Source organism: Lissotriton helveticus, chromosome 2_1 (genome assembly GCF_964261635.1).
Source record: "Lissotriton helveticus chromosome 2_1, aLisHel1.1, whole genome shotgun sequence".
Classification (NCBI taxonomy): Eukaryota; Metazoa; Chordata; class Amphibia; order Caudata; family Salamandridae; genus Lissotriton; species Lissotriton helveticus.
The window spans coordinates 1,065,779,494-1,065,804,688 of NC_136059.1; the positions used below are offsets into that span (position 1 = coordinate 1,065,779,494).

Genomic DNA, 25,195 nt, shown 5'->3' on the forward strand with positions numbered 1-25,195 from the left:
TAAAACATAAATAAAAGGTATTGTCATTTATAATGCCAATAGATTAAACTCTCGCAAATGCGAGACTACTGCATTACAAATGCTTTTTGTGTAGTGGTACCAGTAGTGAGCCCCTCCATGACTAGGACAGCAGACCCCAGATATCCTATCCTGCTCAGCTGGACAGACACTTGCAATAACAACTCCAGTGTGTCTCGCTCAGCAGTCCACTTTTCTAGGCAGACTCAACAGCAGGATACAGTCTAGGGTAAATAGTCCCTCACACCCTTGGGGAAACTGGTACTTAGAGGCTCTAGCCCTGGATCACGGACGCTGTTGGGAGCACTCCTTTGGTCATGGAAAACCTCGCAAACACTGAATGCAATTGAGCGCCATACTTCATACAGCTCTTTCAGACATGTTTTGTTGATGCTGGGTGACTGTCCCAAAAAGACTTTATGTGATGCTTCTCTCAGGGCTAACCAAAACACTAGCACAACAACCTTCACACTTGCCAAAACGGCTAGCTTTTGTATGCAACTGCTTTTAGCGGAACATAAGTCAGGACAGGAAACGCCACTGTCCTTCCAAGATACCCCTGTCACCTGTCATTACACACACTGTTTTCCTCAGTTACCAAAAAGCTAAGTCTGTATCAGGGATCTGCAAATCACTTAGCCCATCTGGAAGGCGACTCCTGTCTCTCCATTTTGTATACAGTACCTACGCAGCTATCACAAAATACATTCTGCATCACCTATTGGTTTAAAATTAAACACAAACCCCTTGAACATTTCTGACATACACTGACGGTATGCCACCATACAAGTGCTACACGTACGTACACAGAAAATTAATGTAGAGTACAGCTGTACTTATTAGTTTACAAGGGCGAAGCCAATAGGCCACTCACCTCAGGTATCAGTAAAGGGACTGCCACCTCTGGCAATACCTTACAATCCAGTGAGAGGACATTGGTCCCTCTTTTTACAGAAGTCACATTATTGCTTCAATCTATACCACAGATCCACACCGAGTTACTGCACTTTACAGTGCCTACAAACCGCAGCTCTCAGCACACATGCACGATTCCCTTGTGTGCCAAGCACATCACAAAAAAGCAAAAACGTACCTATGCGCCCAGTAAAAGCAGAGGCTCATGCTTGCAAATCATGGAAGGGGCACTGCCTGGCCAACAACCCGCTTCAGCTGCCTTCAGCCCTTTAACTGGAAAGGACTTTTGAGCACCCCACGAAAACCGGAGAGCACTGCATCCAGACCCAAGAGAGCCTTCCTGCGAAACCTGTTGAACCCACTCAAGTTGCTACTGGTGTGGCCGAGCCCCCAAGCTGGGCTGCCCCCAGAAGCTCGGGATAGCTGTATTCGGCACAGCTTTCCTCAATGGGGTCCCGAAGGGCTAGCTCCAGCCGCACTGTCTGCCATTTCTTAGAGGGGGGCCCGGACTGAGGTTCTGTCGGGGTCCCAGGCGGTCGGTGCTGCTCCACGCAACGTGAACTGGACTTCGTTCCTAGCTCATGTTGCTGCAACTGTGCTTGCTCCTTATGACGTACCTCCTGCTAGCGTACCTGTGCCAAATGTTGCTCATTGTGATGCGTCTCTGACTCACGTTGTGACAGCCTTTGGGGCTCACTGTGACGTGTGTCAGACTCGGGCTGTGGCGGTCGTTGATCATTGTGATGTGTCTCTGACTCAAGGTTTGGCCCTGGTTGTTCGCTGTGACGTGATTCTACCTCTCGCTGCTGGGTTAACGTCACACAGGGCTATAGTTGCACTTGGCCATGACGGGCTTCTAGTCCACACTGCTTTTGTGACGCTTCTTGCGGTACCTCCTTTGCTAGGAGTGTCGTCAAGCGTATGTCGAGCTGGCAATGGGGTCCCTCGAGCTGCTGCAGTGGGCCCGGACAGGAGATGTGCACGCGTATGGTGCAAGCAGGAGTTGTGATTACGCCGCAAGCCGTACGCGTGCACATCGAGCTACTGCAGTGGGACCGGACAGGAGATGTACACGTGTATGGTGCGAGCAGGAGTTGTGATTACGCTGCAAGCCATACGTGTGCACATCCCCTGTCCTCTGCACGCGTGCACATGTTCTGTCCCTCTTCGGCAACCACGTCAACAAAAACACATTTCGCCAAGGCGAGCAGCGCATGCGCTGCATCTCTAGGCGAGACCTAAAAAAATCAGGGAGAAAAAGTAGATTAGGTGGGCAATGAAAAACAGGGAACTTGAAAGCACAGCAAGACATCATTCTCAGTCCAAATGCTCCTTGTACATGAGTTAGATAGGAAAAGACCTCACCAAAAATAAAACTTTTCCACCGTGGACGGGAAAACCCTTGCAACGCAAACTGGAATCTTGACTATCTTGGTAAGGAATGGATACAAGCCTAACCGTGCTCCAAATAAAAATGCCTTTGAATGCCAAACACAAGAAGGGAAACCAAATGTTTGGCATTCTGCAAGTGATTCATTTGGTGTCTTAGATTCTCCATGTACATGTACAACCTTTTCTGCTGACTCTTCAAACTGGTGTCCTGTTTTTTGATGGGAAGACTTCATAGTGTAAGTCAGATGACATTCCAGGGTACCGGCATTCAAAGACCCATTTGGGTGGCAAAACAAACTTTATCCTGCTTAATTTTTACGCTATATATTAGTATTTGGAAAATCACCTCGTAGTGTCTGCCATCACAAAAACACACAGAAATCAAGCCCATTCTCAAATCTATAGGACCATTACTCTATCATTGAGTCCCAAGAACGGTGTGGATTCTGCAGAGCACACTAGTGTGTCCTTTGCCCCCTACTCACCACTGTGGCCTGGGAGTCTTGAACTATAGTCCCCCAATGAGCTCCTGATCTATTTGCTGGCGAAACATCCCCCTTACTCAATGGATATTTGGGTGAGACCCATTCTAGTTTGAGCACAGCATTTGTTTGGGCCTGTGATTGCAGTGAATGGTTCTGTGACTTTACCTGGCCTGACAGCAATTGCTCTGCGAGCCTGGACTAGCACACAAGAAGAGGCGGGCCGGGAAAACAAAGGTGCTGTTCCTTAGGGGCTGCAGAAGAGCATGGACCACTCAAACAGGTTCCCCTGAACAACAACACAAGATACAAGGTCCCTCTGAGAACTTAACCATCATACAGGTTACAATTTACATCTGCTAATCCACGGGTGGCCTTCCACAGTAAAAGAATGTGATAGAGAAGAAAGTTTATGAACTAATCATTAGGGTAAAGGCAAGAACCTATGTTGAGTTATGTATTACATTGTGAGGCTCCATCTGTCTAATTCCAGTAGTTTTACTATTTTCCCAAATTAATATGCTCGATTGATTATTCCAGTATATTTTGTATGCGTTGCATAGCATTAGGTGCTTTTCTTACTAATTTAAAGCACTAGCTGAACAATTATATTGTGTTATTGATTTCAGACTATTCATCACAATACCATCTCCCAGAGTAAGCCTTGGACTGCTCAACCCCCTACTCTAAGAGTGAAGTGCTAAAGGGTTGTACTTGGTGTTCAGTGTTCAGAGCCCTAGTTGGTCAACCCTTGTACACCAGAAGCAAACAGAGTCAATTACAGGGATTGAGGCCCAGAAATCTCAGAGTGCCCAGACCAGATCTGACAATTAGTGGTAAGCATGGAATTACTAGAATTAATTTCCAACAAATATAGCACTTTAATACGTCCAGTTTTATTATACCATAATTTTACACCAAAAAATGGCAGATTCTGGATGGAAAGTGTAAACATGAAATACTTATCCAAAGTTTAGTTGAGCAAGTTGTTTGATAAAGGGTGGAGGGCTCCAAAATGCAAGGATAGGAAAATCCTTGAAAAGCAAGCCATTAAAGGAAGGAATTAGGGAGAAAGCTGTCAAACTCAGATTAGGGTACCATGGTAGGCAGAAAGACAATGTACTAATCAACAAGCATTTGCAGCCCCCTAGGGCAAATTTTCGTAACCCTAATGTGTTACTAGGTTTTTTCCACAATTTCCGTGAGACAATCACCTCCGCATCTTGAAAGTACCCCTTTCACCAGTCGAATGACTCCTCCTTCAGTCACATCTAGACGACACATGAAGTTGGCCGTTCAGAAAGGAAAGGCGGTGGAAGCTTCCTCTGGACTACAGCATATCAACAACTTTGTGTTTGACTTCTCAGCCTTGACACTACCCTCCCTTTTCTCGACACTTAAGGAACCTGCAGTTTTTCTTGACTGTGATACTTTTGTTTTTATTGGTTTATCTCCTGTGCTCTTTGAAAATTGCTAAGCATATCCATCCTTTCCGGGTATTACTTTATTCTGTATTTTTCTTTGTTATTACTCTGCTCTCTGTATACTTCTGAAGCGCACTGATACTTGCAGGGATCAAGTTTGCGGTATAAAAATAAATAAATTAGAGTGTTTAAGTTAGAAAAGATGATATTTGCTTGACATAAAAAGGAGACGAAGGGACAGACAGGAAAACTGATCCCAAGAAGAGACAAAGGGAAAACAAAGAGAGGGAGGGACCAAGGGAAAAAATAGGAAAAGGAAAGGCAAACACAGGAAAAAAAAGGGAACTGGAAATAGAGAGAATAGCTCTGAAAGTGCCAAACCTAGGCTTGCAGTGCAAAGGGTTAGATCTAGAATAGGTGAAGGTCCCTCCACACCCGAAGAACTCCAAGCTGAGGTTTCAAACGATCTTGTATACAAGTAAGGGCCAACCTGTGACATTTTGGTATGTTTGTTAGCTAAGAAATCACTTGTAAAGCTTGGGGACTGAAAGAGCTCTACTGAGTGGACTTTTCACAGAGGAGCTGGGGTGATGATTTGAAATATGAGAAAATGAAAAGTTCTTTTCAGAAGCACAGAGCAGAACTCAACACAGTACATGCAGAGATTTTGGCAAAACTAGAAACTGAATGGTGGTATCTTTGAGAATTCGATAAATGATGCACAGCATGGTTTGAATGAGTGGGCGAGAAGGATGGAAGCAAAAGTCTACTAGTCTCTTAACCAGTTTATGTTGGCCAAGCGACTCAGTGAGGAGTGCTCTAGCCCTTTCAGGCAGCATGTGTCTGATCTGTCAAGAGGATTCAAAGAAATATGCAGTAGTGGCTGAGTTGTTAGCCAAACTGGCAAAGGGGCTGGAGCAGCACAGCTCTGAGTCCAAAGAGCAGATGAACTCTCAACAGATTGGTTTTCAGACCAGAACAGTTAGAGCAGTTCTCAATGCAATCATCAGAAAGCCCAGAGGAAAGAACATGGAGCACCTGCTTGCCTAGGATAAAGTAGATAGATGTCAATGGAAGACGGCTATGACTGGCAAAGGGGTGAGAAAGAAGCAAGACACTGGTTGGTTGCCTTTTGGCCAACGATTTGATTGCATATGGATTAGTCTCAGGAACAGAGGCCTGCATCGATTGGACCACATCAGTTGTGCTTACCAGGACTCAGGCTGCATGTCAGCTTCAGGAAGATACTATGGCTATTCCAGTGGTGGAGAGACCAACGGAGAGTAGCATAGAGAAGACCAGGACAGGTCTTGAGAAGACACCGGCCAAGATGCATCACTGTGGAGACGTGGTCGTTGGCAGACCTCCAAGGGTTTGGAAGAAACTGAAGGACCATCCTGGGTGGAGATTTTCAAGGTGCAAGTTGAGTGCCCTACTCTAGTTGGTCTGTAGATCAAGAGGGACAAGTCAGCTATGAAGTGGTAGGTAAACATTGTGAAACCTAATAGGGCAAAAGCTTGCACATTGAGCCTGTAAACACTGAGCCAATAGCCAGTAAGAGGCTGGTGATTCCTCTACAGCACCGAAAGTTTCCTGTGGTCACTAGTCCATGAGGTCCAGGTGACAAAGTGTTTGGACATCAAAAAGACCCATAATAGGTTGGACCTTCTATTTTACTGGCCAAAAATGTGCCATGACATAGAACAGTTCTGTACAACCTGCCTTGGCACACAGTATTTCTTTTGGAAACATCTCCAATGTCAAACTGCTTGGTTAACACAAGTGCCACAAGCAAACCTAGAAGAGTGAACCACTTGAACCAGTTGAAGACTTGCCTCCTGAGAGGTAATGTGGTGAAACCCCTGGCAAAGCAGAGGAGTGTGAGGAGGAAAGTGTGCCACTCCCATCCTGTTGCGCTGCAACAAGAAGGAATGGGTTTCTTGAAGAGGTGCAGCTTGTTCCTGATCTAACTATTCAGTAAGCAAGAGTGCAAAGAGGTTTTGGATGGACTGCCCACATCCTCTCTCTGCCTCCATGGCTGATGCTTTGTGTCCTCTACATAGACATAGTGAAGAATAAAATGCACATGTCACTCAAGGTGCAGGACTGCATGAAGGCAGAGGTAGTGAAGATGCTGGGCCCCAAATTTCTTTTTTTGAGGGTGCAAACCAAGAGGACAATTAAATAAACTTAAATCTAGACGGGTCATTTCCAGTCTAGGCTTTTCATACTTCCCATGGATACACTCCCTCCGATGTCATCAGGTCTATCCATGTTGTAACACCCACCCTCTTAAATGGCAGACTTAAGCCGTCTTTTAAGCATACCGGGGCGCCAGGGGAATCCCAAACTGGAGCCAAATCTGAGAAGTAACCAATGCCCCACCTCCTCCTAACCTTATACCATAAATTCAAAGCAGATCTCAAACTTTCTTGAAAAACCATGGGGGCCCCAAACTTATAGAGGAATCCCTCCATGCTCCACTGCTTCACCATCTTCCCCAGAAGGTTTCCCCAAGTAGAATCATCCTGTTTTACCAACAGCATCCGAATGTTTTAAATTGGAAAGCTGAGCAATACCGGTTAAAATCGAGCAAGGCCAATCCACCTTTATTGAACCTATTTCAAAGTTTTTTCAAGGAAAACCTGGCACCCTTATGGGCCCATTTAAAGCTCACTAACTTCCCCTGGATTCTATTGATGCCTGATTTAGGAAACCCGAGGGGACTAGCGTTAAAAAGGTACGTCAATTTAGGATGGATTACCATTTTTATTAGATTGACACGTCCAAAAATTGTCAACAGTAGGTTCTTCCATCCTGCTAATAGGCAGTCAATTTATCTAGCCACCCTTTGCAAATTAAAAAGAAACTGGGGGTGACTGGGAGCTGGAGCTCTCTCTCTCCAATACATAAGATCTAAGAGTAAGGAGGTTGCAAGGTGGTATGAGGATATCAAAACGGTTAGGAACAGCTCCCAGAGGCTCCTGTATTCATCTGTCAAACCAGCCAACCTGAAGAGGAATACATTTTTCACCATCAATCATCTGTTCTGGAGCCCTTTTAAAATTACAAAGTTCGCTCCCCAACCTCCCCCCAAGTGTGTAAGGTGTGGTTGTCTAGGAGCCAAGGATGTCCATATCTTGTTTGAGTGCCCAGGTTGAGTTATTACTGGGGAGGAATAGAACTTGCTTAAAAGGCATCTTTGGTCGGGAGAACGATTTGAATGCAATGCTTATTCTTCTCGGAGGAGATGAGAATATAAGCAAGTTGTTGAGGCAGTCACACAGAGCGTTGCTCTTTTATTTGATTCCAACTGCCATAAGAAAAATATGTATGACATGGAGGGACCCTATACCCCCAAAAGTGGAAGACTGTGTTAAGGCAGCTGTTAACGTTTGGCGCCTCAATCAGGGCACGGAGAAGAGCCTTACCCCAGATATATGGACTGATTTTACAATCTGGTGCAGCTCTTTGGGAATTGATTACTCGTTCCCATGATTACACCAAGGCATTGATAACTATGATGGTCTGGGATGGTACTAGTACCTGGGTGAATTCAGCGACCGCAGGACGGTCAGTTTGACGGTGCGGTTCATTGAGTACTGCAGACGCACTCTGTAGATACAAGGGGGAAAAAAATATAATAAAATTAAAAAAAATATTTTGGGCCTGGGAGTCACTGAGGGTTCTTGGAGCCAATAGGCATCAGGCTCTCAGTATTGTAACCAAGAGCGAGGCACATCTAATCGCTGAGCTGACTGGCAGGTGTACAAGCTAGGTACTGCTTAGCAATTTAGCACATCTGACTTTGTAAGAGATTACAGGCAGACTGTGCTGCCAGCTGGTCCCTAGGAAAAGACTGCATTCTCTATGCCTGAGAGCCTCTAAAAGTCTACGGTCATCACCTTTGGGCTTTGGTTAGCATCCTAGAAGGTGATCTGTTCTGCAGGATATCAGACAGAAGGCATACAAGGACTTGAATACTGGCTGCAATGATCCGATTCTGAAGGGCTCAACCAAGGCCAGCTCTTGTTGGTGCAGGTTAATGCTTCAAACAAAGAGGTTGGTGCAGACTGACGCTTCAAACAAAGAAGTTGTTGCAGACTGACGCTTCATTCAAACAAAAAAGTTGGAGAAGTCCTCACTCAACTTAATGACCAAGGTTGAGAACATCCAGTCACCTTTAATAGTGGCATATAGATTCTTAGGAGACAGTAGAGGATGCCAATGAGAAGGAGTGCTTTGCCATAAGGTTGTCCCTTTGTAGATTTCAACCTTTCTTGTTCAATACCAGGTTCATGGTCCAAATGGTCTACAAGCCTGGTTTGTGGTCGAGTTGGTCCAAAAGCCTCTCAAGTGTTTGACTGTGGTACTGCAACTAACACATAGACTCGCTGATCCCCCTATGTTAAATAATTCAAGTTAATAATGTTTTCTTCTGTGTATGCACATGTCAATACCTCATGTTTGTTGCACTGCATTATCATTTTTCAGAATACTTCATTGTTGATAACAAAGCATATGTGCTAACAAAGTTATGTAAACCCATGTTATTCTGTTTGCTTTCACATTATGTACTAAAGATTGATTTTCTCTGTTGAGTGAATTATGCATTTGTATATTGCTGTATGTATGATTTAAATAAGTCCACAGCAGACAGTTGTTTGTTGTTATCATTATACTCCACTGTGGAGCATAAGGCAGGATTACAACATAACAATGCGGATGGACTTTCCCACTATTTTTGCCATACCAACGACTGGAATTTTCCACTGGTGAAACATGTACCTGGGGAGTCAGATATGGTAGGGATATAGGGCCAGATGTAGAAAGCGTTTTCCCGTTCGCAAACAGGCCTTGCGAACAGGAAAAAGCATTTTGGGATGCATCATCCCAAAAGGCATATGCATAATAGGGAATCACAGTTTTTGCGATTACCTATTTTGTGAATGCATTTAGAGAATCGCAATTTGCGATTCTCTAAATGCAATGCAGGAAGCGCTTTTCAAATTGCGACCCTGCTTTAAGGAATCGCAATTTACCACCACCAATTTACCACCAACTGCAAATCCTTCGAAAAATGCACGTAGGCATGTATGTGCTCCACATGTGCACACATGCATATTTCAGGGGTGCAACAGGGTGTCCTTTTGGCACCCTTGCACCCTTGAAATTGCATGCGCAATTTGCGAGTACCTATTGGGCGCATGCAATTCCCATTCATTCCTATGGGCCTAGAAATGAATGGAATGCCATTCCTTATTTGTGACTCGCAATTTGCGAGTCGCAAATATGGTATGCGTAGGATTCGCATTTTTATTTGCGAATCCTACATACATTGCATTTTGCGAGTCCCTAATAGCGAATCGGTAAAATTCGCAATTAGGGACTCGCAAAATACAATGTTAATACATCTGGCCCATAGGGTGGTAAGGGTATTTTTAGGGTTTAGGGGTGGGTAGAGGTATAGAGTGATAAGTGATATTTAGAGTTTACGAGTGGGTAGGGGTACAGAGTGGTACGGGTGTTTTTAGTGTTTCGGGGTGGGTAGGGGTCCAGGGTGGTACGGGTTTACAGATGGGTAGAGGTATAGGGTGGTTAAGGGTTTTTAGGGTTGAGGGGTGGATAGGGGTATAGAGTGGTACGGGTGTTTGGGTTTAAGGATGGGAAGGGATATATGGTTGTAAGGGTATTTTTAGGGTTATGGGGTCGGTAGGGGTACAGGGTGGTAAGGGTGTGTTAGGGCTAAGGGTGGGCAGGGGCACTGGGTAGTAAGGATGTTTTTAGGGTTGGGTAGGGGTATTGGGTGGTGAGGGTGTTTTTAGGATTTATGTGTGGGTAAGGCTATAAAGGAAAAAAAGGGGGGGGTAAAATTAAAAAGGCGGTGGTTCAGGTGTCTGCTCAATAATTGAAATTAACCTTACTAATCCAAGAGATCGTTGCACTGAAGACAACTTCCATTTTGCGAAGCCTCAAAACAGAATAGGTGCCTTGGTACACAGATCACACACCAGATTGACCAGTTATAAGAGGTCAACTAAACGCGCCTACTTGCAGACATTAAAAAAAGACCTGGGGTAATGGCAAAACCTGATGCTTTTATGGACAGGAAGAATATGCTCAATAAAAATGAATATTTTGCTGGGCCTGGCCAAGGAGGCCAAGAGCATCGTTCAATATCCTACCAGACAGCACAAGCCTGAGCGCTCCTACTGGACTCTTCCCACCCGTGGTTCTAGCGTGGTGGACACCATCTGGGGTCCTTCGTGGAACCTGGCGTGGCAGCAGGGCTGAATTGCAATGACCATCGCGTGGAGGAGAGGAGCGCCTAAGATGAAGGCCAGGATTCACTGGGTCTCCTGGCCAAGAGCCACTAGATGGGGGCCACTGATTGTACGGTGGAGTGTGCCTTTTCCCCCCTGCCTTGGATTGAGGAGATCCGGGGTCGGAAACTGATGTGATGGACCGAAGGACCTTGGATGGGCCTACTGGCAGCCAGTGCGGCGACTGCGATGACAACGCCACGCAAAGGTAGAGGGCAGCTAGGGAGCCCCGGCTGCTGTTTCCCCTGACTTACCCACCCACACGGGGTATTGGGAGGTCTGTTGTACCGCCTCCCCTGCTGAGATTAACTGGGAGGCTGGGTGGGCCTCTACGGGTGTTTCCGCCTGCCCGGACCGTGGTTGAACCCCCACTGTTTGAAGACTGGGCTGACCCCTGGGGGATGCTGTGATGCCGCCTTTGCTGCTACCGTTGGACTGTTCCATTGGGGGACATACTGGGGAGCGGCGTGGCGGAAGCTAGAAAAGGTCCTGGCCGGTTTGGATGGGATGACCTCGTGGAATGCAGCTAGCCCCCCTGCGCACTACATGCTGAAACCTTGTGCTCTGGCTTGCTCTAGGGGGGCTTTGTGAGAGGTGGGAGGGGTCTGCCTAGGAGGTGGCTCCCCCGCGACTACCTGAAGAAGTTGGGGTGGGGAGCTGTGCCCCGATGATAGCAGACCCAAACGACTGCTGCCTCCTCTGTTGCTCCAGAGTGCCGGGAGGGGGCGGGGGCACGGCTCAGCCATCCCTCCCTGCCCAAGCTCCCCCTCCTTGGTCGATACACGACTCCCTCTCCTCTAAGAGGAACATCGGGACTGCTGGCCGCCGACTGCCCGTGCTGCCTTGAGGCAAGGGGATCGGCTTCAAGTGGTACCCCATTGTCCTGCACCAAGACCTTCGCAAAGGTAGATGAGAGAGTTACTGAGGCTGAAAAGTGGATCTCAATGACCGAAAACGACGTTGTGACCCTTAAACGTCAAGTCTCTCAGCTGAAGTCCATTGTGCTGGCCCTTACCGAATGAACTGAGGACACTGGTATAAATCATGACTGAACAACTTGTGTCTGATTGGCCTGTCGGAAGGGGTGGAGGGAGCAAAGATGCCTGATCTTTTAGAGGACTGGTTCCAGTCCTGGGCTCCAGATGTCCGTTTGCTTTGTGGTGGAGTGGGTGCACCGTGCTCTGACCAAAAAGTCTCCACCCAGGGCCTCTCCCCGTACAGTGGTGGCACACATTCTTAACCACCCAGACACCATCCTTCGGTAGCCGCAGTCCCACCACAACCTATGACACTACAACGCAAAATGATGATCTTCCCGGATTAACCAAGGAGGTCCAGCAGCGATGCCACACATTTGAAGAGGTAAAGCAAAAACTCAGTCTGCTTAACATCCGCTATATGCTCTTCTTTCTGGGCCAGGAATGGGTAACAAAACAGCGACTGCTCTGCAGAAGGGGTTGGAGGACTGGGATTAACCGGCGAAGGGAGAGCCTCAGGTGCCGCCTCCAGCTCCGGGGCCCCACAGATAACATACCAAACCCTGGACGAGAGAGACGAATCAAGGAGGGCGACAGACCGCCTTAAGCCCAGCTCCAGCGATTGTTGCATGGCACACCGCAGATCAGGAGGCCTCTCTATCTGATAGCTCGGTCTGATGCGCTGCTTGGTTCAGGATGGGTTTGGGGATGGCAACGGGGAAGCTGTATGGAAGACCGCACGTACGACGAGTCCAAGGTACCTTGAGATCCTTCGACTATATGCTGAGGCATCTAGGCTATGGGCGAATGGTTGAAAATCTCTTCTGCTATTGGTAACTGGTATTGTGGCAGAACGAAACTGGTGCCCTGACATTCCTACCCAAAAAAAATCCTTTAAGTACTCCGAGATCCACATCTCCTACCTTCTGACCCTGGCCTCTCAACTTTCGCATTCTTCGATTGAGGTTGGAGCGCGACTTGAATAAATGGAGCAGCCTACCATTTAATCCAATGGGACAAAATGCTCTGTTTAAAATGATGTGTTTGCCTATGTCATGGCGAATTACCCTTACCCTATTTCCCGTACATAGTTCCGCTTCCTTACTTTGAAGTCCCCTTCTTTCATTTGGGCGGGTGGGCGACACAATGTGGCCTTCGCATCAGCCTGAAAATCACCATTCGATAAAGATCTTGGTGATCCTGCCCTTTATGGGTATTATCTTGCCGCTCACCTGGTCCCTGTGAATAAATGGTTTAAAAGCTTGAACTAGAACTTCTAGGTTTTGATGGGCTCCTTGATCTTCTCTCTGGCACCCCTCTGCCCTCTACGCTTCCGTCCTGCCCTTCAGTGATGGGGTTCTGCAGGAGAGCAGCCCTGCGCCTCACTCGGTGGACGTGCCACCTCAGAAACATGACACCGCTGTTGCATGTCACCTACCTGGATCAGGTGGCTGGCCTTGCAGGTTTTTCTCAATGGAACCGCATCAGTACTATCTATCTGGGTGGGATTCGTAGAGGGGGACTCCTAATGTCCTTGCAAGAATTGCAGGACCAATACAGCCTATCACATACACAATTATTTAGCTATCTACAACTGCATCATTCTCTCTTGTCCCACTTCTCGGCAAACCCGCCGATCTCTGAATATAGCCCCCACGAAGCAAAGCTCATGACAGGCTGTCTAGGCAAAGGAGCAATCTCCATGATCTATCGCTCCTAATGATCAATGCGTCGGGTCTCTTCTCACACCTCCACCATAAATGGGAGGAGTGGGTGGGCGATCTGGAGGACGATGACTGGAGGGAGGCCGGTCTGGTCCCAAGGGAACTAGCTTTTGCTCGCATTTGTGAAAGGTCAAAGTTTACTACCTTCATGCAACATACCTGTCCTCCCATCGACTGCAGCGGATGGGCCAGGAGAGACCAGCTGTCTGCACATGCTGCTAGACCCCAAGTTCCGACTTCTTTCATATGGTATGGTCTTGCCCGCTCTTCACACCTTTCCGGAGTGGAAAGATCTGGGAGTTTTCTGAGGTCCTGGGCCACCACATTGAGTTGGGCCCTCAGGAGGCGCTATTGGGTTTGTTAGAAGTCGCTGGTGAATCCGGTGCAAACAGAATATTTTTTGGGGTGGCATCATTAGTGGCCAAGAGAGACATTGCTCACTGCTGGAGATGTCCAGAGGCCCTTTCCCTTGATGTGTGGTAGAAGGGCGATGATTGGTATGCGTGCCAAGAACGGCCAATTTACGAGGCCGGTAGCTGCCCGCGGAAACACAAGAAAATAGAGGGGGCGGGGGCATTTACCATGAATTGCCTCTGTAAAGATCTATTTCGACTGGGAGGTTGTCAGTATTCAACTATCGATTGCAGACATGTGATTTCACTTGGTGTAACTAAATGATGATGATGCTGCGTACTACTAAATCTAATACAATTTGGGTTAAAAAAAATGGAATATTTTGCTGCGACTCCTTTATTTATTTAAAGCTTTTCCCTTAAAAATGAAGCATGCTTTCTTTGACCGACTATGAAAGGCGACAGTGAGGTTTATCTGGAGGGAGGTGAGACCCCAATGTCCAGTTGAGATTATTGCACCAGTGGAGAGAAAGCGGAGGAATGGCCCTCTCTGATTTTAGGATGCACTACTTGGCATCTCAATTATGGGTAATCACATAATGGTTCAAATCTGAAACAGATACAATTTGGACAGTGTAGTGGCCTGGATAGAGGGAAGTGGCGAGCCTAGGGAATTATTCAAATCTGCTGGACACATGATCTAGCCTACATATGTATTAAAATGTTGTCATTCTAGGGTAGGGGTGATATTAAGGGCACAAGAGGTTTTACGGGAACCTGTAAAAAAATGCTAAACATCTATATATCACGTATTATGGATAAAGTGTTTCTCCATAAAGTTTTTGTTTGTGATAAAACATGTTTTGTACCCAAGGGTAAAAAAAAACAATGCATAGTTGACAAAAAAATAATAAAGTACTGCTAAATAAATATTGCTGTATCATCAAGCAAGCATTTACTGCTATATGTAATGTTAATTTCAGCCCGTCAATAAAGAATAATCCAAACATATGAATCTACGAGCAATTCAGAACTAAAAGAAAATAGTCCCCAAATACCAATAGAAAACTGCCACATTCAAACCGGATAGAAAAATGTGGGACTTTTCACAGCTATAACTTTAATATCAATTCTTACTTTTGAAATCTCCATCACCAAATGTCAGAGGATAAGCTCCAGGTTTTTCATTCTTGTACAGTTCATCCGGAAACTGAAGTTTGCATTCTGGTCCCTTTTCATCCTGCACACTGTAAAATATAAGCACTTGGAAATAAAGGGGTACTATTTTGGTCAGCTTGACACTATAAATATATTATGCCAGAAACTGTTGCTAAATGTTAGTAATCACTGTACTGTAAAATGCTTCATAAACCTGGCAACATATTGAGGTGTTAGTTATTATACCACTAAATATATGTAAACGTTTTATTGTGCATAGCTATTTATACATTTTGACAAATTGGAGACTGGGCCACTTCAGTTAAATGCAGCAACAAAACTCATTCACTGGCAGTGAAGAGGGAAAACAAGCAACTTACCTGTACACTGTGGGTCTCCAGTATTGATATATTTCATAGACTGACATGCTTGAATCTTCCCAGTCATTGAGGTGGGAGTCCAACAGTAATTATAATCAGCAGTGACAAACCAAGTCTCATACAATAGATCTTAAACTGGTAATATTGTAAGCCAATTCTACTTATTTTAGAAAGAAACGAACTGTAGGCACATAACTGCTCTCCCATCATCCCTTCCCACCAAGGCTAACACACCTCAGATTTTCTAGGAATAAGTATAATGTATACATATCAAAACAATAGATATTGAATGAGATGAGCAATCTGGAAAGGGAGGTGGGAGGGTCCCATTTGCATCTATGGAAGATATCAATAGCAATTTGCTTTTTTTCTGTAGTACCGTATTTTTAATAGATTCACATGCTTGAATCAGAATAGTACGCAGAATATAAGGTGGGATAACTGTTTAAAACATCATATTTTAATATATATATATATATATATATATATATATATATATATATATATATATTATGTACAAACATCCTTTGCAGGTACAACGCGTAGCTCCAAATCGAGAGGGCGCATCACTAAACCAGCACCTGCTAGCTGGGAAACATTGCAAACTCGCTCTCTCCTCCTGACGAAAAGAGTGTGACACTGCTCCGGGGGTTTTCAAGACGTGGCTTTATTTCTGTTAAAACGCTGGCATTAAAAGTCTCTGGAAACGCAGGGCAGACGCGTTTCCGCCTTCAATGGCTTCATCAGTGCCCATTCCAGATAGTCTCTCGTTGTTCCTGGGGGTCTTAGCCTGTGTTATTCAAATGACCACTCCCTGGTGATGTGTTCATCGGCCCCTCCTTCACCTCACAGGTGCCGGCACGAGGCAGGGCGTGCCGATCCCGCAATGCATCAAATGGTAAGAGGGCATTATCTTCGTATAAGTCTCACGAGGCAGGTCGTGCCGATCCCACAATGCATCAAATGGTAAGAGGGCATTATCTTCGTATAAGTCTCCTATTACTGTCAAGCCCCGCTCCCCCCAGTCAGTTAATGTAGCGCAGTTTCCCACATCTGGTAAAGCCTTGCGCATGGCCAAAGGGATCTCAGGCGCCTAGGGATTCCAACAAAGCCGAAACGTTCTTATTTCAGTTTAGTTTAAGTGTCTTGAGCCACAACGTTAACTGTAATATGATGCAAGATAATACCAGCCCAGGTACCCGCCCACCTTCCCGTTCACCTACTCCCCGAAATTCCAGCGCCACTACCTAGGTAAGCCATTGCAACTGGGCCGCCAGATAGTAGGTCTCAAGATCAGGAACCGCCAGACCCCCCTCTGCTCTCTGGCGCATGAGAGACTTCAGGGCCACCCGTCGTCTGCCAGCAGCCCAGGGAAAACCAGTGATCATCGTCTGAAGCCGTTTAAAAATCGACGCAGGGATCCAAATTGGAAGGGTCCTGAAGTAATAGAGGAGCCTGGGGAGTGCTACTATTTTAAGAAGAGCCACAGTCCTCAAACTCCATACTACCCTGAAGGCCCCGAATGGCTCTAACCACATTTCCCTCTAATAAATCAGTCTGTGTATGATAAATAGGGGTCCCCAGGTACGTCAAACAACTATATTCCAATTGCACATCATCAGTAGATGAGGGGCTACCAACCAAGGGGGTAGCGGGAAACAGGCACGACTTCGCCCAATTCACCCTGAGGCCCGCCACAGCCTCGAGATCTTGGAGTAATCGCTTCTGTCCAGTGAAGGCAGCATTCATGTCTGCTAAAAACATAAGCAGATCATCGGCATAAACCGCGATGTAGTGAGTTAGGCCACTCACATTAAGACCCGAATATCGCCACCCCGTCCGGGCCTGAGCCGCCAGTGGTTCTATAGCCAGGGCAAATAACAGCAGGGAAAGGGGACATCCCTGTCGTGTCCCGCGGCTCGCCTCGCATGTGATCGAAATCAAGCCTCCCATTTTAAACTGAGCCGTGGAAGACCGGTATAACAATGCCATCCAATCCACAAAAGCATTGCCTAAGTCAAAAGTGCGCATGACCTGAAATAGGAAAGGCCATTCCAAGCTGTCGAAAGCTTTTTCGATATTGACCGAAAAAATGGCAGCGGGCGACTTCAGATATGTATCAGCCTCCACTATGCGAATCAGTCACCGCACATTGATGGCAGTATTCAGCATCGGGATGAATCCCACCTGATCTTCGTGTACCAAGTGGACCATATGCGGGAGCAGGCGGGTCGCTAAAATCCAACTTAGAATCTTATAGTCCGTATAAGCATGGACAACGGGTGATAAGCGGTCTTGTCGGAGGGCAACTTCCCGGGCTTCAGCACTGGGATAATTATAGCTTCGCGCGTTGTGACTGGGGGTTGCCCCCACTCTTTGCCTCATTATAGAGAGTCACTCATTTTGGAGCTAAAAGATCAATGTAGGTCAGAGAGAACTCGATCGGCAGACCCTCCACTCCGGGAGTCTTTTTCCATGTCATATGTTTAATTGCCCCTCTACCTTACCCCAATGTAATATCCTGGCCCAGCAATTCTGCCTGCGTCCTATCAAGCTCTGGAAGGTCAGCTGTGACCAAAAACTCCTCAAAAGCATCTCCATGCAATTGCATCTTGCTTTGATAAAGCTCCGTGAAATAGGTGTGAAATTGATCATTTATCCCCTGCTGCGTGTGACAAAGTTCACCTGTTGGACTATATAATTCCAATATGACCATCCCCGCCTTGCTGGGTTGGCTAACCAAACCAGCAACGTGCCTGATTTGTCATGCTCGGCATGAGCACGCACCATATATTTTTTATAATGAAAACAGCGCAGTCTCAACCCCCACAGCTACCTCTTCCCTCGCTTCCAATAGATCCCTCTGTCTATGGGGCTGCTCAGGTCTATTGCGCTCTCGTAAATCTCTGGTCCGCCGCCTCTATATCCTGCAATAGTGCCTTATGCACCCCCAGCGCGTTAGTAATACAAAGACCCCTCAGCACTACATTAAAAGCATCCCACTCCACAACGGTACCCGCGTTTTCAAGGAAATATTGGGTGATCCTAGTCCCCACCGCCTCCCGAAAGACTTGATCCTCTAAGAGCTCTGGGTTTAAGTGCCAAGTCGGAATTGCGGGGCACGCCTGGGACCATTGCACGCGTAAAAGCAGTGAGATATGATCTGATAGTGTCCTAGTGAGGTATTCGCTATGGTCGACTGCAGCATGTAAGTCTGGGGAGCACAGTATAGCATCTAGCCGAACATGGAGTTCATGTAGCGCTGAAAAGAAGGAATAGTCGCGCTCTCCCAGGTGGTGCGCCCGCCACGTATCAACCAGTCCCCAGCGGGCCTGCCAATCCCTCCTGGCCTTAGAAATCGTATGAATAGGTGCTGCAGGGAGGGGCGGGTGTGACCTATCCAAGAGGAAATCAGTGACAGAGTTAAAGTCCCCGCCCATAATCACAGTGCCAGTCATGAAGGGCGCCAGTTTCCCAGACAGCGGACTGAAGAAAGTCGGCTGATCTATATTGGGCGCATATACACTGCCCAGGGCAACATCCTTGCCATTGAGCCTGCACGCAACCATCATATACCTCCCCTCTGGGTCCGTGATCTGCCGCACAGGTTGGAAGAGGACCCCCGCCCTAATCCATATCAATACTCCTCGCGCAAAAGCAGAATAACCTGTATAGTAGACCTGACCCCTCCATCTACGCTGCAGGGCGAGACCCGTAATAGGAGTCTCTTGAAGGAAGGCAATTTGGACCCCCCTACGCACTAAATAAGCATGTAACTTGTGACGGCGCTCCATAGTATGCATGCCCCTGACATTCCAAGATATGCATTTTAAATTAATCAATGATCCCATGGCTAAATCTGAGCCCAGTACCCTAGTGAACTTCTAAAAGTGCCACGCCAATGCCCCCATAGAACATCCCCAAAACCCCAACTTCCCCCCCAAGTACAGTTACTATCAAACGAGCTCCCATCCAAACTATATTAAACTACAGAAAAACCGCTGACTAGTTCAGAGGTGCAAGTGGGCGCAGCTGTCTAGGGACCATGTATGCCCAGGTCGCAGGGCATCAGTCGCACTTAAACTAAGATAACTCAGGGTCCCCAGAAACCATATGAGACCAGGTTGTCTCGGATCATCATGAACTCTTCGCCCTAGCATTACTAATCATACAATGTCATCCACACTCTGAGGAGTTACCACAGGCATCTTCGCACTGCTATTGTGAGACGTGTCCGAGTCATTAGCAGCCGATTCCTTGGTAGACCCAGCTTAATCATCCGTTGGAGGTAGACTCCGGTTCTGCAACAACAACAATACTGCTTGTAGCGCCGCAGCGCGTTCCTTCTCAGCTTGTGTCAAGGAAGGTCGTTTTGGGGCTCTCCTCCGTGATCTGCGAGGCATACGTGTCCTGGGGTTCATGGTCTTCGGCCTCACCCCTTCACGATTTGCACCTTAGTCAACCCTCCTTTGTAGCCTTCCAGCCAGTCCCATGCTCCTGTGGGGGAGTCAAAATAGTGTGTGGTGTCCTCAAGGGCAATGCGCAGACGGGCCGGGAACGTCAGGGAGTACTGTAGCCGCTCGTCTCTCAGCGCTTTCTCCAGGTAGGAAGCCCGCCTCCTTTGAACCTCCAGAGTATAGTCCGGAAACAAGGTAACTCTATTATTGTCCAAAATGACAGGGCCATCAGCTCTTGCTCTCTGCAGTAGCAAGTCTGTCCCAAAAGTGGAGCAGGCGGGCCACCACTGGTCTCGGAGGCCTACCCGGAGCTAGGGCCTAGCAGGTACTCTGTGGGCCTGTTCCAATGTGTAGAAGTTGGACAGCCCTTCCGGGGCCTCTACAGATTTGAAACAATTCTCTAGATAGGACACCATGTCACTCCCTTCTGTCCCCTCCGGCAGACCAACCACTCTAACGTTGTTCCTCCGATTGCGCCCTTCCGCATCTTCGGCTCTACGTTCTCAAACACTCTGTCCATGAGGGCACCCAACTGCTGGTCCAGTGCTTTCTGCGCCGGCATCATCCATGCAAGACTCGTCTCTGTGTCCTTAACCCTTTCAGAGAGTTTCTTGTGCTCCTCACTCTACAGACCCAAGCCTACTGCCACAGTGCTTATGTCCTGATGTAGAGTGGCCTTGGTGTCGGCGATGGCATCAAGGATTTGCTTTAGCAGTTGCTGGACTGGGTCCTCTAGGCGCAGGCTGTGAGTGCTCAGTCGCACTATCCTCCGGATCCGGCTTAGTTCCGGCGGTCTTGGCTCTGGATTTACCCATTCTGGCACACCAGTCTGCGGCCGGGGTAACCCTGGTCTCATCGCGGGTATGCTCAATCCCAACGCGATGTGTCTTGGGTAGACTCCCTCCGTTCACAAGTAGCAGACCGCCCCCAGTATCATCGTCTCCCCAGGCACACGCTCCTCCACTCAGCAGGCCCGCATCCAAGGTCCCATGGAAGCGCTGTTGCCCAACAATACTAATGCATGCACCAGCAAAGGAGAAGCCAGTTAGGTACTGGCCCGTGCAAGAAGTATGGGCACTATGCAGGGTAATTATCTCCCTCCACTCGGGCGCCACCCCCAATACACGGATCAATTCCAGGCAGTTGACCACAGCCCAATGCCAAGCGCCCCGGGAAACAAGCAGTTAAGCACCTCTCTCCATGCTGCCGCTGGCTCCAGGCTTAGGACCCCCGGTCTGGCCCCCGCAAAACACCTTCTCGTGCAATGTCCCAGACAAATTCAGCATAGGCCGCAAATTCCCGACTCCAAGATGGCGGCAGCGCCGTTCGATATCGGGCCACACCACGTCCCCTCCGTCGAGTCCCTTCGACAGCTCCACTGTGTGCACCTCGCTCCAAAGCCCCAGGAGACCCCCTCCCCCTCCCCCCACACAGGCAGTCCCTTCGAACCTCGGCACCCGGTCCCAATGACTGGCGTCTCCCTCCTGATCGGCTCCGCCGCTTCTTGAGTGGTTCCCTCACGGCAACGGCGCCTGTTCTCTCCGCTCTTCCTCAGCCAGCGTTCAGGGAATGGTCATGTCAGCCCCAGTAATGTCGGCCGTGGCCGAGCGAGGCACGTCCTCACCTCTCGCCCCGAAGGCCCCGGGGTACAGTCGTGGGCCTCTTCTGACTTCTCAAGCCGGGGTGTTGAGTTCCACTGGGGCTGACAGTCACCCAGGCGTGCGTCCTCCGCTCCCCAGATCGAACCGAAGGGCACTGCTCCCAGCTCTCGGCACCGGCAGCCTCCAAAAACCACACAACTCCTCTCAACTGCACCGCATTCACTCAGGAGGCAGCAGGGCGTCGCAACTCTGCCCGGTCATCATATTTTTCAGGAGAATAGAGCGGCTGATGCGGAGCTCCTCGCTCACGCGTCCGCCATCATCCTCAGGCAAGCCACACCCCCTTAGCCCAGAACTCATTACAAATGTTTACCTTAGATTTCTGTTTTTAGACCCATATCCTCCATAAAAGAGCTAAAAGCATCAAGTAAAATGTGAAGCCCATTGGCCGTTCTTGCAATTAAAACCAGATCTTCTGTGTAAAGACAACTGGCACCAAGAAGTTAAAAAAATAGGGCATATCTTTACCAGCTTTACACGGGTGTTTATCTCTAGACCATTTATGTACAATAAAAAGAAAAGGGTAAATTTGATACTGGGAGTAAGTTCGCTATTAGTACCATAGCTGACGTGTCCAAGTGCATGCAACGCAGAAGGAAAATGAGCACATAGTCCATACCCATCCCCTAAATAATATCATACAAGTTAGAACGTATCACTGAGCCACAAGCACAGGAGAGGTCTCCATAAAAGCCATATGGGTAGATCCTCTCCTGGCGCTGACGTATTTTCCAGTGAGGTGGAGGTTAAGGCACTAGGTACTTGGCCAAAACCCGAGCTGCACTTCTGACAATATTTTATTCTCTGCTGTCCAGTCCTCATGTTTAGAGTCTCAAACCCCACTTAAAATCATGAAAGTGCTGCCCAACAAAGATATGGGCTGATCGCAACTAAGGTGGGTTCTGTTGCCTTTTCTATTTTTAAACGGTGAAAACAATTGCCTCCCTCCAAGAGGAGACTAGAAGGCCAGCTAAAACTGCTCTTATCACATTGGTAAGTATGTGTGCCCAGAGAGGGTTTTAAATAAATCAGAAGGAACCCCATCAGGACCAGGAGCCTTTCCGGGCGGACTTCTATTGATTGCAAGCTCAATGTCTTTAATGCTGATAGACTGGCTCAGTATTATTGCGGTCACCTGATCAATAGAAGCATTTTCTGTACTTTACAAACTATCATCAGAGCCCTTAGGATTTGAGATTTTCTTATAATGGGCAGCCCAGGTATGTACCGAAATATGGGACTCTATTTGAGACCTTTAGTAATCTCTGAAATGGGTAATAACCACTTTTCAGAAAGCGATATAACCTGAAATGTCCCAGCCTCTCTAAATCGCCACAGGCCTTCTCTCTGATCTCTGACTTCCTGGTCTCCAGAATTCCCTTATAAGCCTTCCTTGCTACAAGTATCTCAGCCATATCTCACTCGCGTTCCCCGAGAGCCATTTTGAGTTCAGTGTGTGCTGCAGTACAATCGTGATTAAATCATCCGAGGGGAGGTTGGCTTTTGGTCTACTTTCGGACATGAAGCTTGAATAGATAGAAGCACACAATAAAATAAAAGCAGCCAATATAATTCATGAATCTTCCTCTATATAAGCAATATTATGAAATAAGTCCTGGTTCTCCTTGACAAGATCTTGTATATAATGATCCTTATTTATTTTTCCCACTTAATGCTGGCTCATTTATTCTGTGTGTAGTCTAGCTCCTGACATTCTATCTGTGTATATACTTCAATTAGGCTTAAACCAAGAGTAAATATAAATGGATTGCTGATGATAGTGCGTACCTACAAATGAACCTGTAGCGTGTTTTCCTGCTATTGTGACCCAAGCAAATAACTGTAACCATCATAAGAAGTCTTTTGTTTTTTTCTAAACATTTATTTTTTGTCCTCATTCTGCCAATTTACTTGCTGGCTATGCTCGTCCCCTTCTCTGGTAAAACCCAGGCCAGGTTGGAGTCCTTCCAATCAAGAGAGAAAAGCCGTCTCCAGTTCCACACTTCCCGAGAGTGCCCACAGCACGGAAGGGACACAGGACAAACAGCTCAACATTGGCTTAATCATTGGACCCCAGATTTTGAGACCAGTTTACCAACTTAAGCCATACTTTCTCTTTACTGCTGGAATCACACATTAGGTCCTGCTTACTTATGTATATAACACTTTTTTTGCACTCCAGGAAATACGGTGGAAGGTTAGCCTTCCATGATTTACAAATCTCTCTTCTCCCTAATAAAATTACGTGAAAAATAAATCTTGCATCTAATCTACTAATAGTAGTAGTATTATCATGCCAAATTCCAAAAAAGACCAGGGCAGGACTAACCTTCACAGATATGCCTGTAACTTCGGTTACAAATTGGCACACTTCAAACCAAAACTTCCCAATTTCAGGGCATGTTAGAACCATATGCATATCGTCAGCTACTGGATCTCTGTGTCTTGAGCATTCATAGTGTGTCCCTAAGTACCTCTCTAATCTCGCCGGGGACCAATATACCCTGTACACCGTGAAGAGGTGGTTACGTTTTAAATAGGCAGGTTTCACACTTTCCCTCAACAGTGTAAAGGAGGCCAACCATGCTTCCCTTAAATTAGTATCCACTACTCCCTCCCCCAAGAGCCTCTGAATGTCTCCTTCTATATCATCTTCTGCATTAATCAGAGATTGGTACCACAGAACTACCTCCTTCTTAATAGCGCCAATTTTAGTCACCTGAGCTAACCAAGGGCCCGATTATGATTGCGGTGAATCCGCATCCTCCGGGCCGGCGGAAGCCACCGCCGGCCCGGAGGATGCGGATTCACCGCTGCGTTGAGAGAAATGGCCCCCCGCCAGATTAGGATGGCGGGGGGGTCATCTGCGGACGGTAAGACCGTCCGCCGCTTTTCCGCCGCAAGACCGCGGCAGAAAAGCTCTAATATGGTGGCGGTGTCTATCAGACACCGCCAGCCATATTAGGATTTGCTTAGGGATATGCCTTTCCGCGCCGGCAATGCCGCCACAAAAAGGCATACGGTCTTTTCTTTGGGGGCCCGCTGCGGGCCCCCAGGATGAAGGGGGGGTGCACATGGGTGGTACCTATGGTACCCCCATGCATTTGCATGCACGTAGCGGCAGGCACCGCGCGGTGCCTGCCGCTTTGTGCATGCAAATGCACTGCTTGCATTTTTAACATTGCGGCGGGTGCTGCTTCAAGCAGCGCCCGCCGCAATGTTAAACATACAGGATGTGACCGCCAGGGTGGCGGTCACATCCTAAGTTGCACTGAGGGACCGCCGCTGCCCCTGCGGACGGTCCCTCCACCTCTGGGGTGGCGGACGGACGCCATCCTAATAGGGCCCCTAGTGTCATCCTCCTCTTCACTCCAAATTTGATCACCTCCACCATGCAGAGCGAATAGTTTTCTTACCTGTCGGTGTAGTTTTGCAGCTTGAAGATCTTTCTGGATTCACTATGCTGTGCATTATTCCGCGGTCTTGTGGTTGGGTCCGGATTCGTAGTCTTTTCTTTGTTTTTTTTTTTTTTTTTTCTCTTTGCCCAGGTGGGCGTCGGCGTCACACCCCCTTTGGGTGTATTTCCGGTGACGTCGGCATGCTTCCTGCGGAAGCTCCCACTCTTGGGCGCCATCTTCGGGTTCTTTTTTTCCGTGTTTCTTTCGTTTCCGAAGTAATGGCAATGTTCTTCTTAGTTTGTATTTACCGCTTTGTATTTTCAAAGTCTATTCTTTAGTTAACCACCTCTTCTCTCTCCAGCCTCATCTTTCTGGCGGAGGTGGGTGGGTTCGCTAGTGAATCCAGAAAGATCTTCAAGCTGCAAAACTACACCGACAGGTAAGAAAACTATTCGTTTTGCAGCGTGAATCTTTCTGGATTCACTATGCTGTGCATAGATTTTGTAGCGGTTTCTCATCTCTGTGGCGGCTGG

General features: G+C 47.5%; 1 protein-coding gene across 1 annotated transcript in view; it reads right to left on the minus strand.

Annotated features, from left to right (window-relative positions):
* The window catches only part of UHRF2 (ubiquitin like with PHD and ring finger domains 2), a 600,873-nt gene that overhangs the window by 352,726 nt on the left and 222,952 nt on the right, over positions 1–25,195 (minus strand). The window contains exon 5 of the mRNA XM_078675867.1: positions 14,746–14,855. Within this exon, the coding sequence (XP_078531993.1) occupies positions 14,746–14,855 (110 nt within the window). The remainder of the gene's footprint in view (positions 1–14,745; positions 14,856–25,195) is intronic.